Below are 15,861 nucleotides of genomic sequence, written 5' to 3'. Positions count from 1 at the left end.
TTGCGTCAAATTAACTCACCTAAGTAGAGATTCCTTGGCTTCATAGACAAGGTTACTTGATATACTCAGTGACTCAAGGAGCACGAAAGATTTCAGTGGTAGATGGATTGGCCTGAAATAAAAATCAAATACAAACATGTAACAATGAAATAAATGAGATATATATTCAGTAAAATTTGCAATATTTCTAGTTATGACTTTCATACGTTCTTGAGTAATGAGTTAACTTTGGCTGTATGATTTGGTGAGCAGGGAAACAGTCCTACAAGAGAGCAGCCACTGTTCTGAAATACAAGAGGGAGTGTCTCAACAAATTCTTGCCAAACGCAATTTTCAGTATCTCGTTTGAGTTTTTTATGCACAGACCAGTCTATTCTCTCTCATGATAAGCAATCACTGTAATGACACCTTCGTAATGAAGATTTTTTTTTTTCATATTCTGTTTCCTGCATACAAACATACTCACTGCACATATTTCATTGTATGTACCAGAGTAAAATTAATATTTGGCAAATTTCTCTTTTACAGCACACAAACCATTCTACCCTTTTCAAAACAGGGCACATCTTGCGATTACATATTTGTAAGGAATACCCCCTCCTTTGTTCTCTGCATATTAACATATTTGTCACTTGAAACCTAAAATCAGCTTTATCTGTTGAAAAATAGGGATTTTCATTGTATCATGTGGTGCTGAAAAAGAAACTACATAGAATATTGTAGGAGGGTTTATCAGTCGGATACATAGGCAGAGCTGGTGTCATTCCAGTCACCTGTAGTCCACACCACAGCCCCAGAAGTGTGCATGAAGCTGTGTGACGACCCCCGGCATCTCGTATCCCAGAATCTGCTCGTCCACCACGTCGAAGAAGTCTCCGATCTGCGTGATCCAGTGGTGCTCGGGTCTGCCGGGGTAGTACCGAAGGGTGGCGCCTCTCACGGCCACCGCACATTCTGCCGACTGCATGGACGGAGCAAGTGAAGGGGTACATTAATGAAGTGATGGATCAAGTTGAGTTGGCTCCCATGCAAACTCTAAACTACAGATGACATGTGCACCCTATTCTTCCTATTAGTAAACACGTCTGTCTGGATATCCCTAAAATAATTTGCACACTGTCAGGAGCCACTTTATCATTGTGTATACTGCATCATTTCCTTCTAATTAGCATAGTGTACCATGCGTGTCTTTTTAATGAACAATATCTCACTGGAAAGTGGCACATATGTTTCATGAAAAAATCCCAAACCAATAAACAAATAGTTCTTTTACGAAGAACTATTCTCATCTCAACCAACCATACCGTGTAGGTGAAACACATGCATGACAATGCTCACTTTCAATCCCAAAAGGTATACTTTGCATACCTTCACATTTCCCACTGGATCAAAGGAGTTCCTCAGGGCTATGGCAACCATGTGCTGGCTGTTCCCTCCTTTACCCACACTCCCTACGGCCTTGGTGGAGACTCCGTCATCAGACAGGTAGACACAGCACTTCATGTGGGGAGGGGCTGCCAGGCTGCTGCTGTCAAGGGGCTCGTTGAAGGGGTGAGGTACACAACCTGGAAGAGCAATAGCAAAAGCGAAACAGACTCGATTAAGACATCCAATCAAGTATGATTACTAATTAAACCCTGTTCGATGAAGAAGTGTCTTGCTTAATACTTCTGAAACAATAATAAACTCAATCACAACTACACTGGTCCTGCTTTGAAATTTTCATATAACTGTATGTTTATTCTTTATTTTGTGATGTTAGGTAATTACAGTAATGTCCATATTTTGTTCAGTGGATCTGCAGAATAACTTATGATGAGAATAAAAGTTAATGATATTACATAATGGTGGAGGGGCTGTCAGCAATTGCACAAACCCACTCCATCTCCTTTGCTTCAGGATATTTCTAGAGCATCAGACACATTCTATCAGAGTAAAGAACAGACCACTCCTATTGACAACATACAACGCTAGATGCAATGCCATGGAGATATCAAGAGAATGTTGTCTCACAGAACTGAACCTCACCGTTGTGATAGAGTGCTATCCTGTTTGCCTGGACGCTGAGGTAGCTCTCGTTCTCGTCACCCTTGTAGGCCGTCACCGTGAAGAGGGAGCCCTCTTCGATCTCCAGCAGACACTCCCCGTGGACATCTTCGTTCGGCGTCCCATCTGGGTGCTGTCATATACAATAGGCAAGTGGATGTGATTGATTGATTTGAATGTTTTTGTTTCGTTTTGTTTCATGTGGCCACTAAGGAACCAATGAATGCTTACAGAGTATGAAATTGTGATCTATAGCCATTCATAACCATGGAAACTGATTCTACACAACCTCACCCGGCCTGAATATCTGTGAACACTGTTGTTGCTAACCATGCTCACACTTGGTTCCAACCCAAGCTATAATAAAAGACTGTGACATCATCACTTTGGTACTCTATAAGCAAGCAACCACAGGACCGATGGCTTCAGTTCTCCTCTGAAGGACATAATAAGCTTTGGCATAATGGGACAAATCTGCAATGGGGGCTAAAATGTCTGAGTCGAATCAACTATATTCACATACACCCCATTAAACAGGGAATATATTCAAAGAGCTACTGTTTGCTTGTGCAAATGCTACAAGTGTGAGATACATTCTATGTGACTAAGTGCCTCTCATTGGATGCATAGCTAGGATTATTAAAAAAACACCATGGCCTCGTGGAACAGAACAGTTCAGCATCTTTGGTTTGATAACAGCCCACTTTGTACACTCCTCCGGTAACTCACTTTGACGGGCATTCCCATGGTCAGTTTCCCATGGCTGATGTTGAGTGTGAGGGACAAGTAGTGCTGACTGCTTGTCCTGGCCTCTGCATGTCCACCATGTCTTGATGACCGTTGGTGTTTGAGGAATGAGGATGAGCCATGGTCATATACTGAGAAGAACTGTAGGCTGTCTGGTTCTTCTTCATCAGAATCAGAATCTGCACAGGATTAGAGAACGACACCATTTTGACTATTTTATAAGAAATGTACAGCACGAGAATAAAACTAGACAACTAACCAAACATAGTGAAGAAACATGAGGAAACATGAAGAAGCATGAAGAATGACAAAACCATGTTTTCATATACAGCAAATATATCTAGCTGTGATTTACTTCCTTGAACAGCTGTAACCGACTTCTGCTGTTTTCGAAATTGACCCCTGAAATGCAGTTAATCTACTTTCAACAATATTTGTAGTGTCCTCAACCATGACTACGGTCAAGTCTAATCTGGGTGTAAATCAATGGGCTCCTTACCAAACTGCAGGCCAGACTTGCACATGCCGAAGCTCTCTGCCATGCTGCTGCCAGCCAGCTGGGTAGCCAAGTCCAGCCCACCGCTGCCAAGACCATAGCTGGGGTAGTTGCTCTCCAGTGGGTCACGGGGGGTGGGAGCAGTTGGCTGCCAGAGGAGCATGTCATTGGCAAACCTGGAGCACACAGATTTATCAACAATTAGTTACATAACCCTTTTAGTGCCAGGGATTTTAGGCAGAGCGTACAATGCTATGAGGTTTTCTGTACCAACCGGCATGTAAAGCACACAAGGGATTGAGGACAACAGGCAATGGTTTTACACGATATTTGAAAATGTGGGACTGGGAAAATGAGGGGTTCTAGATTTTAGCTCTGCCATGCATAAACATTCTTGAAATATGTGTTTCACCCATGATGCCCCTCCTCATCCGCACGTAAATTATGTAACTAGCGATGCCAGAGTAGTAATGATGGCAGGCTCACTGGAGGAAGTGTGTGAACACAGAAGAGATTACTGTGGGTACATGAGACCATGTCGTCAAAATATCCAAACCCTTAGAGATATATCGTTGACATCAGAGCATGAGTTTCCACTATCTACCTGCCTACGCAACACATGTGTTGGCCTACAGGAACTCACATTTTCATACCCATGTCTTTTTATTGACCTTTGTATGGTCCATGGTCCATCTCAATCAGTTATTTCTATATGCACTTCATCATGCAAAAGTAGTGATATCAAAGCATGAAATTGACGCTGTTATAATCCAGACAGTCACTTTCTTTGCTGAACTATCAGAATTTGCTCCTGATGTAGTCCAAAAACAAGACAATCGTTATGGTTTGATAGATACCGCATTCCCTACTCTGCAGATGCATAACAGCACCACTAAAAAAAAAAAAAAAAAGATTCATGCTAGTGCTATGCAAATGCTTTCTAAGCTTTGTATTTAACATTGAGCAATCTATGAGCTACATATTTCACACTGGGCAATCTATGTGCTATACATCTCACATTGAGCAATTTATAAGCAATAAATCTCACATTGAGCAATTTATATCCTACCTTTCACATATTGGGCCATCCAAGAGCTATATATCTCAAATTGAGCCATCTGTGAGCTACATATCTTACAATGAGCAATCTACAAGCTATACATCTGACAGTGAGCAATCCACAAGCTATATATCTCACATTGAGCAATCTGTGAACTATATATCTCATATTTAGCAATTATTCATGAGCTATGTACCTCAAATTGAGCAGGCTTTCAGCTATAAATTTCGCACTGAGCAATCTACAAGCTACTTATGTCACATTGAGCAATCTATGTGCAATATACCTCAAATTGAGCAATCTGTGGGCTATATATGTCTCCCATTTAGCAATCTATGAGCTATATATCTCACATTGAGCAATCTAAGGGCTATATATCTCACCATGAGCAACCAATGAGCTATATATCTCACATTGAGCAACCTATGAGCTATATATCTCACATTGAGCAATCTATGAGCTATATTTCTGACATTAAGCAATCTATGAGCTATATATCTCACATTGAGCAATCTATGAGCTATGTAATTCACATTGAGCAACCTATGAGCTATGTACATCAAAGTGGGCAATCGAATTGAGCTATATATCTGACATTGAGCAACCTATGAGCTATATATCTCACATTTAGCAATCTAAGGGCTATATATCTCACCTTGAGCAATCTATGAGCTATATATCTCACATTTAGCAATCTATGAGCTATACATCTCACATTGAGCAACTTATGAGCTATATATCTCACATTGAGCAACTTATGAGTTATATATCTCACATCGAGCACTCTATGAGCTATATATCTCACATTTAGCAATCTATGAGTTATATATCTCACATTGAGCAACTTATGAGTTATATATCTCACATCGAGCAACTTATGAGTTATATATCTCACATTTAGCAATCTATGAGTTATATATCTCACATCGAGCACTCTATGAGCTATATATCTCACATTTAGCAATCTATGAGCTATATATCTCACATTGAGCAACTTATGAGTTATATATCTCACATCGAGCACTCTATGAGCTATATATCTCACATTTAGCAATCTATGAGTTATATATCTCACATTGAGCAACTTATGAGTTATATATCTCACATCGAGCACTCTATGAGCTATATATCTCACATTTAGCAATCTATGAGCTATATATCTCACATTGAGCAACTTATGAGTTATATATCTCACATCGAGCACTCTATGAGCTATATATCTCACATTTAGCAATCTATGAGCTATATATCTCACATTGAGCAACTTATGAGTTATATATCTCACATCGAGCACTCTATGAGCTATATATCTCACATTTAGCAATCTATGAGTTATTATCTCACATCGAGCAACTTATGAGCTATATATCTCACATTTAGCAATCTATGAGTTATATATCTCACATCGAGCACTCTATGAGCTATGTAATTCACATTGAGCAATCTATGAGCTATATATCTGACATTGAGCAATCTACAGTCTACACATTTCAAAATGAGCAAACTAAGGGCTATACATCTCACATTGAGCAACCTATGAGCTATGTACATCAAATTGGGCAATCAAATTGAGCTATACATGTATATCTGACATTGAGCAATCTAAGGGCTATATATCTCACCTTGAGCAACCTATGAGCTATACATCTCACATTGAGCAACCTGTGAGCTATACATCTCACATTGAGCAACCTATGAGCTATACATCTCACATTGAGCAACCTATGAGCTATACATGTACATCTCACATTGAGCAACCTATGAGCAATACATCTCACATTGAGCAACCTATGAGCTATACATCTCACATTGAGCAACCTATGAGCTATACATGTACATCTCACATTGAGCAACCTATGAGCAATACATCTCACATTGAGCAACCTATGAGCTATACATCTCACATCGAGCAATCTACGACCTATGTTTGTCACATTGAGTAATCTCATTGCTTGCAAGCTACCTGTTGTAGAGGGTCTCCAGAAAGTCCTTGCTCTCCAGGAGTATGTTAACGCGAGGTATGTTGAGCTCCAGCACCAGTCTGGAATTGGACGTAGTCTTCTTCACAAAGTCTCTGATCTCTTCCTGATCACCAGGCATGACCATCTGGACAGACAAATGGACAAGGGTGAGAATACATGAATCAGGCAACATCAGATTCCAATTACTTCTTACAGATTTTTTTTTTTATTTAAGTTTTTAGTCTGATGTAGTCATGTTTCACCTTAGCAAATGTGTGCAAATTGCAAGTTTCATGAAAAGCAAGGAGAAAACTGGGTTTGGGAATGAATAAAATATTTTAGATGAGGCTCCAGTGACGTCATCAAGCCATGCTGAGGAGTCAAAACTGCATATGGGAGGCCCCCATATGCGTGGATAAGTAAGTAAGCATTACATCCAATGTCCCATGATAGCCAGGCATGTACGCAGTACATGTACTGGGTGCAGGAACTGTGCGCTTGAAACAGACGCGATTTGTTTTTGCCCCTCAGGCAACGCATCATTTCATGTCATTGAACCTCGTTGATATTTAATCAACAGCAGAAGAAAGACTGTATAGGCAAGTGATAAGGATAATACAAAAATCTAATTAGAAAAACAAAACAACACAAACAAGGCTTGTAGAAAAGAAGAAAAGTAACAAATGTTACTGCTGTGAGTGCATGTGATGGAAATATTGCCGATTATAAGCTATGTGTTTTCCTTTGTTTCTGAAGTATGTGAATACATAAAAGATAGAAGGGAAAAGTATGTGGGGAAAAAACAAAAACAAAGAGCAAAGAGGAAGTAAGTGGAGATGGAGGCAGATTCAGAGGAGTGATAAAAGATAGACTTCAGGAGGAAGTGAAATATTGCAGAAGGATATGAAAAGAAATAGACACAATTAAGACGAGGAGCGAGGAACTCCTCAGTAAGGGGAAAAACAGAAACTACACTACAAGAAGATGAAAAATATGAGGCAGAATCTGCATTCATACCTGTTCACTTTCATACATGACCTTCTTGGAGCTGAAAGGGGATGGCTCCTTGTCCTCCTGATGATAGAAGCTTCCATTCTCCCAGGACAGGTGTCCATTGGTGGGCGTGTCTGGTCCCGATAATCTCGCCTCCTGGTCCTCTTCCAGGATGGATGGCTGAATGGCTGGATTCACTATCACAAGTAACCTACAGGGAAGGTGACAAAATGGATTTTTTTTTAATGCATATTAACAAGCACTGCATATCATCATCTTTGGTTTGTTTTTTTTCTAAAACATCATCATTAGCATTAGCAGGCTAATTGTTCACTAACGATATGTGAAAAAGCATTGCTCTTAAAATGAATGAGTGTTGTCATTATACACTGCACAATTCTGAGGTGATGAATGAGTTCAACTGTATGTTATCCTCTACTGTACATTGCCATGGCAACTGTAACTTATGTCACCACCACAAGCAGAAGCAACACAATCAAGTATTTATAAACATTAATGCAATCTCGGCGACTTATTGTTCAGACCCACCTTGGCCAGTTGAATGTCCTGTCTGAGTTGCATGAGCCATCTGGTCGTCCTTCACTGACTTTGAGGAATGGTACTGGTTTATCGTCTGGCTGAAGTTTTAGAGATGCTACAGGACCAATCAAAAATGACAAGCGGAAAAGATACGAAATTAAAGGACAGTGCAAAGAAGTCACAATGTTTGACACAGCGCTGGATGATTTTAACAAATCACACCTCTGTCTCACGGTACCATAACTACTAGTACATAATGGATATGCAAGATGACTGGTATGAAAGTGATAAGCGAATCCACATCAACTTCTTTAACTCATTTATTTCACATCTTCTGAGTCACTTAAAAGTAGTCTGGAGACCAGGATTCTCAGTATGACTTTGGGAGATTATGTGGTGTTTAGACATTTGTCAACCATGCTCCCACTTAACCTGAACTTAAATAAGTATCTTCAAGCCCCTAACCTTTGACCTCTCTGGCCTTGGTTAAAAACTTCTGAGAGCTCCTGCTGTCCCTGAGGGAAGTATTGAACTCTGCCTCAGTGATCTCCACTAGAAGCACTTCACTGCGTAGCGACCTCCGCCACCAGGCTACCTCACTCATCCTCCGCAGGTCGGGGATAGGGAACCTATAGAGTAGAGGTGAGGGAATCAATAGTGGAGATAGATTAGACCAGTTGCCATAGCAACACACATCTACTTCAACAGCCTCTAGTTTGACAAGCATTATATCTGAATGTAGTCATATAACAAACGCCCTGCTCTCCTCGAAAAAGTGCATTTATGATTGGTGTCATCAGTTTCAAATGGCAAATCCTACCCCCCCTTCAAAAAAGAGAACATGTAGCATCCTTTGATAGCCAAATAAAGCATTTAGACAGAAATTATTTGCGACCAAAACCAGTAACTTCAATAACATTAAAAAAAATAAATATGTGTATATCTGTTGAATACTTCACGGAAAAAAAAATACCAAAGTCACTTTCCACAGAATCTATTCAGCAACATGAGAGCCAATATGCTAACAAATGAACATCAGCATCACACATACCCTACTGAGCATGATGTGTTTTTGAATTGGATAACTGCTGAAGACTACTGTAAAACGAGAAATTTTCGCATGCATTTTAATTTCGCGAATTTCACGAGCGCCAAAATTCGCGAAATTAAAATGCACGCGAAAGTTTTTGTCTACACTACATGCATTGAAAACCAGTGGCAATTCGCGAAAATTTCATGCCACGAAAAGGGCTGTCAGCTCCAATTCGCGAAAATTTCATGCCGCGAATATATCATGTTTTACAGTATCATCAACCAGAAGAAAATTATGGTACAAAGAAAGCACATGTCGAATTATCTCACCTAAGAGCTACCTCTGCTGACATACAAGTCACACATATACTAGTCTGCAAGTCAGACCCACTCGGCATGTCATCAAGAGCTTGCTTGAAGAAGGCCTGTTTGTTCTGAGAAGGATGAGAAGAGAGAAGCGTTGAGGTGCAGCTATAATACATCACCAATTACTGTAACAGCAAAATGTGGAGTGTGGCACTGTCAATCTTAATAATGTCCCATGCATATTGAATGCAAACTAGTTTTTTTGCAATGTATAGGCCAAAATATCATACAGTAGTCTAAAGAATCACCAGGGCCCTGTTTCATAAAGCTGTTCGTAAAGTTACGAACAACTTACGAGCAACTGGTGATCACTTCTGATGTGCTATACTTATCAGAATTTCCATAATTCAGCACAAGAACTGATCACCAGTCACTCGTAAGTCGTTCATAACTTTACGAACAGCTTTATGAAACACCCTCAGGTATTTTTTTCTTTGCTTTTTTTTTTCTTTTGCAGTTTACAATATGAATATGAATATAACTCAGACTCTCCATGAGTTCTTACAAATTTTGATTCAATTTCAACAAGAAAAACCACTGAAAGGTATGTAATTTAAGACAAAAGTATAATATTAAGCTGATTTACAATCATGTACAACCACAGCTATCATACGTTTTCCCCCCATAAACATTTTGAAAGTGGGTATCTTACATCTATATTTATCATTGACATGTTCATTTCATATTGCACAGAAGAGAAAAGTCACAGGAAAGTCACAGGAAAAGTCACAATTTTACATGACTGTAAAAGTGGAAATTTTCGCGGTGTTGAAATTTTCGCGCATTTCGCGCAACCAGAAACTAGCACGAAAATAAAAGCATGCAAATATTTTTGCTTGCCATATGTTCCTGTGCGTGATGTCTTGATTCCGCAGATTTAAAAACACGCGAAACTCTTTTTACCCGGCCAAGCGCGAGAAAATAGTCTCGCGAAAATATCCACTTTTACAGTATTCCAAAGAGAATGCCCAGTCAGCAAGATGAGACAGGAAATGGAAATAAAGATTGCAGAGATGTAAATGGACGCAGAGATGATCAGGGAGATGGTACAAATGAAAAGGAATGAAAGACGACAAGGTGGAATAGACCAGATGGCAGGGCCCTCTGACAGAGCAGTGGGAACACTAAAGAGGCTACCCTGGACAAAGAAGACCAGGGGGGCATTTCATGAAGCAGTTTGGTCGGATATTTTTCTGACAAACTGTTACAAGCTACTGAAATCCTTGCAACTGATTGGCTGAGAGTAAGTTTATCCGACAACTTTGTCGGACGAAATGCTTCATGAAATGCCCCCCCCCCCATCATTTTTATTGTTATCATCATTATAGAAAAGGAGCCTGGAAGCACGGAGATATAGCTAAGAGTGTCGTGAAGATGGACTAAAGGGGGAAGAACCAACATGAAGAAAAGAAAGAGAAATAGTAAAGAGAAAGACAACAAAGGATGATGAACCTGAGAATGCCTGAAACCTACTAGACTGGTATTTGCCTGCATGGAGCAGTAGGTATGTGGACCAGACGTATCATAGGCATAGGTTGGCTGGGGATGAAGGAGCGTGTAGAGACGGTCAACCAGGGACATGTCCACCTCACAGCTGACCGTGCCCAGTTCAACGTTGACATCCAGTGTTGGCTTGACCATCTGCCTCCTCTTCGATGACTGGTTTGGTGTGAAAAGAAACTAGCAAACATCAGAAAAACAAATTTCCCTGCAAATGTAGTGGTACCTTACTGAAAGTTATCTTAAAGTTACCTATCATCATGTACATGACAAGTTAAAAGATGCTGGAGGAAATCTTCTCATCCTATCACAGCTGGTGCTTCCAGAAGTAGAACTAGATGTGCAACCTAAAAAAAAAAAAAAACATTTTCTCATGTAAAAATGTGAAGAAAGTTGATATTCTATCTGAAGTACGACTTCATGATATGCAATAAAAGAATAAATTGATAAAACCTTAATTTTCTTACCTGTTTCTGCAGCATAAACACTTCATGTTAGGTGTGGATTGCACAATGGCATCCAAGAGTACACTCACCTGATTTCTGATTCTTTGAAGGTGTTTTAATTTGGTCCTGATGCCTGGCCTTGGTACAGGGCCTCCTTCTTCACTTGAAGCACTGCTTATAGATAATATCTGTTTGGGTGAAATAAAGTGCAAAAATAAAGTGTAAAGATGCTGATTACTTGCGCCATTAATTCATCTGATGCCGGTCTATCCACATCGAGCATATGAAATGGTGTGAGGCAATTTTTATATTGTGGCACACAAGAATATTCTATCAAGATGTATCTCTAAGTACATATTACACAGAGAAATAATTTGGTGCACAGTTGGTTATTATTGTAGCAGACATGCATCTTCTATTAAGTACTCAGTATGTTCCATCAAGATGTACCTTCTATTAGGTACACATAACACAGAGAAAGAATTTGGTGCTCAGTTGGTAATTATTGTAGCAGACACATATTTTCTACCAAGTACTCGATATATGCTATCACGACATATCTTCTATTATTTAATTAAATACTCAGTACACTGTATATGCTATCATGATGTATCTCCTATTAAGTGCTCAGTATAGGCCTATGCTATCATGACGTATCTTCTATTAAGTTCTCAGTATATGCTAGCTATCACGACGTATCTTTTTGCATACTGTAAAAGTGGAAATTTTCGCGGTGTTGAAATTTTCGCGCATTTCGCGCAACCAGAAACTAGCACGAAAATAAAAGCCCGCGAATATTTTTGCTTGCCATATGTTCCTGTGCATGCCGTCTTGATTCCGTGGAATTAAAAACACGCGAAACTCTTCTGACCCGGCCAATCACGAAAAATTAGTCGCGCGAAAATATCCACTTTTACAGTATGTTTCACTCACATTACCCTGAACCTGAATAAAGTCGTGATCAAACAACAGTGCTCAGTATATGCTATCACAACGTTCTTTTATAAGGTACATATTACACATAAAAAGAATTTGGTGCTACATGAGGGAAGCAATTTAGTGTCCCTTTATGAGAAAGGAAAAAAAAAACCCAATCAACATAGCATATCACAATTTTGCAATAGCTGGTAGACTACGAGGAGCATCTCTGACCTGTATGTGCTCGGCTGCTGGTGGGGCAAGGCTGGGCAGGCCGCCTGCTTGGCCAGCACTCCCCCTGCTGAATAGACACTCCTGGAGGTCAACGTTCCCAACAGACATCTCCACAAGGGTCACATTCCAGTGGTTGTTCATCTTGCATTCACATTCCAGTTTGAAAGGACTGGCTATCAATCTGAGAGTAGGGAATATGGAGAAATGGAGTAAGGCACACACACTCATGCATACAGGGAGAGCTAACAAGGCATGAGGACTGCTATCAGAATATCCCATAATCTTAATTTACAATTGATGGAATAGCATTGCACATTGAAATTTTTAATGAAATCTACTAAATCAATCATTTTTATACTTCGACCAAAGACCAAATTTACCAACCAACTAACAGACCAAATATTTTGGATGGATAGCTCCGAATGGGCAACCGAAAGGCACATAGCTATAGGCACCTTCAGTGCAGAGGCATATGAAATGACATTATCCAATATCATTTGAATATCATGTTATTTACACGTGACTTTCAGACAAGTAAAATCATGCATAACCTTTTGGTGTGAAATTGACAGATAAGGTATCTTAGCTCATAGCTTGTTAGAAAAAAAAACCCCAAAAACTCTTGCACATAGAACAAATAGAAATGAGAAATTGTTTTCTCAATTCACCTAAGGTGGTCATACGGACAAGCTGCCTCAAATCGTTCATTCCACTCTGCTTTGTCCTTGGGGAGGAAGACTGCTCTCCCCAGCAAGTGGAAGAAGTCGCCTGCCCGCTGAGACAGTACTTCTTCCCGGGTGACCCCTCCTCCCAAGGTGGTCCTAGAGGAGGAGGGTGTCGCCGTTGGCAACGTCGATGATGAGGAGGACGAGGAGAGGTTCTTGGAAGCGGAGACGATTGGGGGAGATGATGGGTCCTCGTGAAGGATGGTTGTCGTGATGCTCCTGAAGCGGATCTTGTACCGTGTCATTTCTGACGCGTCGTCTAAATGGTCTGGATAGCCCGCTGCATATATTTTGATGGACAAAAAAAAAAAAATCAGCACACAGATACACACAAAATTTGGTCAGGAGAAACACCAGTTGGTAACGTATTTGGTCAGAGAATTTCAAACTTTCATCTGACGAAGGATGAGATATTCTGACGTAAATGAATAATTCAAGATATCCAATACGCATACAAAATGCAGTTGTCTTGGTATATCACAGAAAGGGTCTAGGGCAATTACCCCCTGGGCAATTACCCTGGATCCTTCCCCTGGCCCTAATCCTAATCCTAATCCTGAACCTAATCCTAACCCTAACCCAAACTCCTAACCCTAATCGTTACTCTAACCTTACCACTAACCAGTATTTAGCCGGGGGTAATTGCCCTCGAGGGGTAATTGCCCTGATACGCACAGAAACACACTTGAAAAAACAAGTACAAAAACACTGATGTCCAAATTTCTACAGGAAACGTTAAACATGGCAATTATGTATCAAATGAAGACAGTCATTCATTATTTATATATTGCATGAAAAAAGTTTATCATGCTCGAATACAGAACTTGATCCATTTCCTTTTTTTTTTTTCAATCCATATCTTTTACTTCAAAGTAAAATTCTTACATTTTTATTTTCTTCATTGCCAAAACAAGATGTCTGAGAGATTTTAAAAAAATGGTAACAATACTTTAATCACAACACTTGTAGTATTGGTTTACTGTTGTGTTAACGTTTGTACACAGTGAATCCTTTGCTCTGTTCGTGAAAATGTTTCTGACTAGCTAGCAAAAAGATTACTTTTTGAGCACGGCTGTTTAAAACTGGGTACTGTTTATGTCCAGGAGAGTGCCTCGACACGTGATCCATACCTTTCTTGTGTCTTTGCTTCCTGTTAGCCGAGGGGCGCTGCATGGCTGTAGCCATTGGGGAGGCTCCTGGGCCCCGGTACAGAGTGCTTCCGTAGCTCAGCCTGGTTACGCCGCTTCCTGAAGTGAATAAATGGCAAGCAAAAAGAGTCCTGCTAAGATGAATCTAACATAGGAAGTATACTTGACCCTGTGCCAGTATTATACTCTTTCTGCTACATGTATGCAACACACAGAAATGCACAGCGGTATACTTGTATAACTTGTTTTTTTGTTTGTTTGGGAGTCACACTGAGTTAAGAAGGACCTTTTTTCTGTAAAAATGATATCTCACATGCACCAATCCCTCTTTACTTTTAGGAAAATATGATATTCAGGCATATTGATGTGACTACAGCCACACTGCGTTCAGGCACATTTTTTTGTTGTCTGGTGTGCTCTTGACACAGTACATTATTTTTGTACACCCACACCTTTGGTGGCAAAACTTTAGACAGATATACATCACTTGGCCACAGCATGCACACTGCTAAACAAATAGGAATTCAAACTCAAATAATTGCACCACAGAAGTTAACAGCAGAATATTTTTTTCTTTTAGAGGCATTGCAAAGCAACCAGGAGGCCTATGAATATTGGAATAAAAAACACTTTGACAGATGGCATATGTAGCTCTGCTACAAAGAAACTCTGAAGAAAAGCAAACATATACAGCAAGAGTAGTGCAGTGGCTCATGTTCTTAGATAAGACCTTCATCCTGTCCAAGAAGAGTACAGTATGCATTTCTTCAGTGTTTTTGCGTAAATTAGCTCTGACTATGCTTATATACCGACTGGCTCCTTAATACGCAAGTCTTAAATACACATTACTAGTCTTCTTCATACGTTACATATATTGATATCCCCTTACAATGTTTCTCCCTTATCCTTAAGTTTATAATGAGTTGAAATTCAACTTCCAATTTTCATATCAAAACGTTCAACAAATATCTAAAATTATTGCGGTTGACACCGGTATATCCCTTTACAAAAGCTTTGATGATAAAGTTACGTATTTATGTCTGCTTTCCCATGAATATTTACTTTCACTAGCAATCAACATTCGATCTGTGACATGTCGGTTCTGACCTGTGCGACTGGTGTCAGTGGAACAGGAGCTAATGGAACTGGATATGGAGGATTCCATGTCATTAGAGTTTGCATACGTGGAAAGCGACATCGTGCTACCAGTCATGGAGAAGAAGACTTCGTCTCCATCTGAAAATGCAAAGAGCGAGAGCACAGTGGGTTAGAGGAGGGTGACGGGGCAAAAGACAGAGATTGGCAGAAAGAGAGGACAATGCCATAGGAATTTACGTAAAACATAACACATACATGACAAGGTAAAGAAAAGGTCAAGATTGACTCAAAGACATCTCACTCACACCACTACAGACTAGGAACTCTTCACTTGAATTTGAGCTCTTATCAATATTATTCACACATGACGATACACCATGTGAGTGAGTGTGTGTGTGTATTGAATTGCTATGGGCATTCACCATTCAATAACACCTACGAAAATGAATTCTGAGTATGTCTGCATTCTTTCACAAAGAATGATGCAGTTCTCAATCACATTTCTTGAGATTTGTATACATGAGTGGAACATGTGACCTTCATAACAAATA

General features: G+C 39.9%; 1 protein-coding gene across 1 annotated transcript in view; it reads right to left on the bottom strand.

The window, feature by feature from the left end:
* The window catches only part of LOC139734619 (autophagy-related protein 2 homolog B-like), a 70,067-nt gene that overhangs the window by 15,154 nt on the left and 39,052 nt on the right, over window positions 1-15,861 (bottom strand). The window contains exons 10-26 of the mRNA XM_071645403.1: window positions 15,320-15,448; window positions 14,195-14,311; window positions 13,008-13,344; window positions 12,340-12,520; window positions 11,277-11,375; window positions 10,715-10,900; window positions 9,206-9,309; window positions 8,309-8,472; window positions 7,853-7,958; window positions 7,328-7,514; window positions 6,313-6,455; window positions 3,293-3,465; window positions 2,776-2,972; window positions 2,029-2,179; window positions 1,369-1,565; window positions 774-961; window positions 20-112 (exon numbers count right to left, since the gene is read on the bottom strand). Coding sequence (XP_071501504.1) covers window positions 20-112; window positions 774-961; window positions 1,369-1,565; window positions 2,029-2,179; window positions 2,776-2,972; window positions 3,293-3,465; window positions 6,313-6,455; window positions 7,328-7,514; window positions 7,853-7,958; window positions 8,309-8,472; window positions 9,206-9,309; window positions 10,715-10,900; window positions 11,277-11,375; window positions 12,340-12,520; window positions 13,008-13,344; window positions 14,195-14,311; window positions 15,320-15,448 — 2,752 coding nt within the window. The remainder of the gene's footprint in view (window positions 1-19; window positions 113-773; window positions 962-1,368; window positions 1,566-2,028; window positions 2,180-2,775; window positions 2,973-3,292; window positions 3,466-6,312; window positions 6,456-7,327; window positions 7,515-7,852; window positions 7,959-8,308; window positions 8,473-9,205; window positions 9,310-10,714; window positions 10,901-11,276; window positions 11,376-12,339; window positions 12,521-13,007; window positions 13,345-14,194; window positions 14,312-15,319; window positions 15,449-15,861) is intronic.

This window comes from Diadema antillarum, unplaced genomic scaffold, assembly GCF_040938485.1.
Source record: "Diadema antillarum isolate AM-2024a unplaced genomic scaffold, OU_Dant_1.0 seq00000533_RagTag, whole genome shotgun sequence".
Classification (NCBI taxonomy): domain Eukaryota; kingdom Metazoa; phylum Echinodermata; class Echinoidea; order Diadematoida; family Diadematidae; genus Diadema; species Diadema antillarum.
Note: the sequence above shows the minus strand (reverse complement) of the source record. Positions and strands in the feature narration are given on the sequence as shown.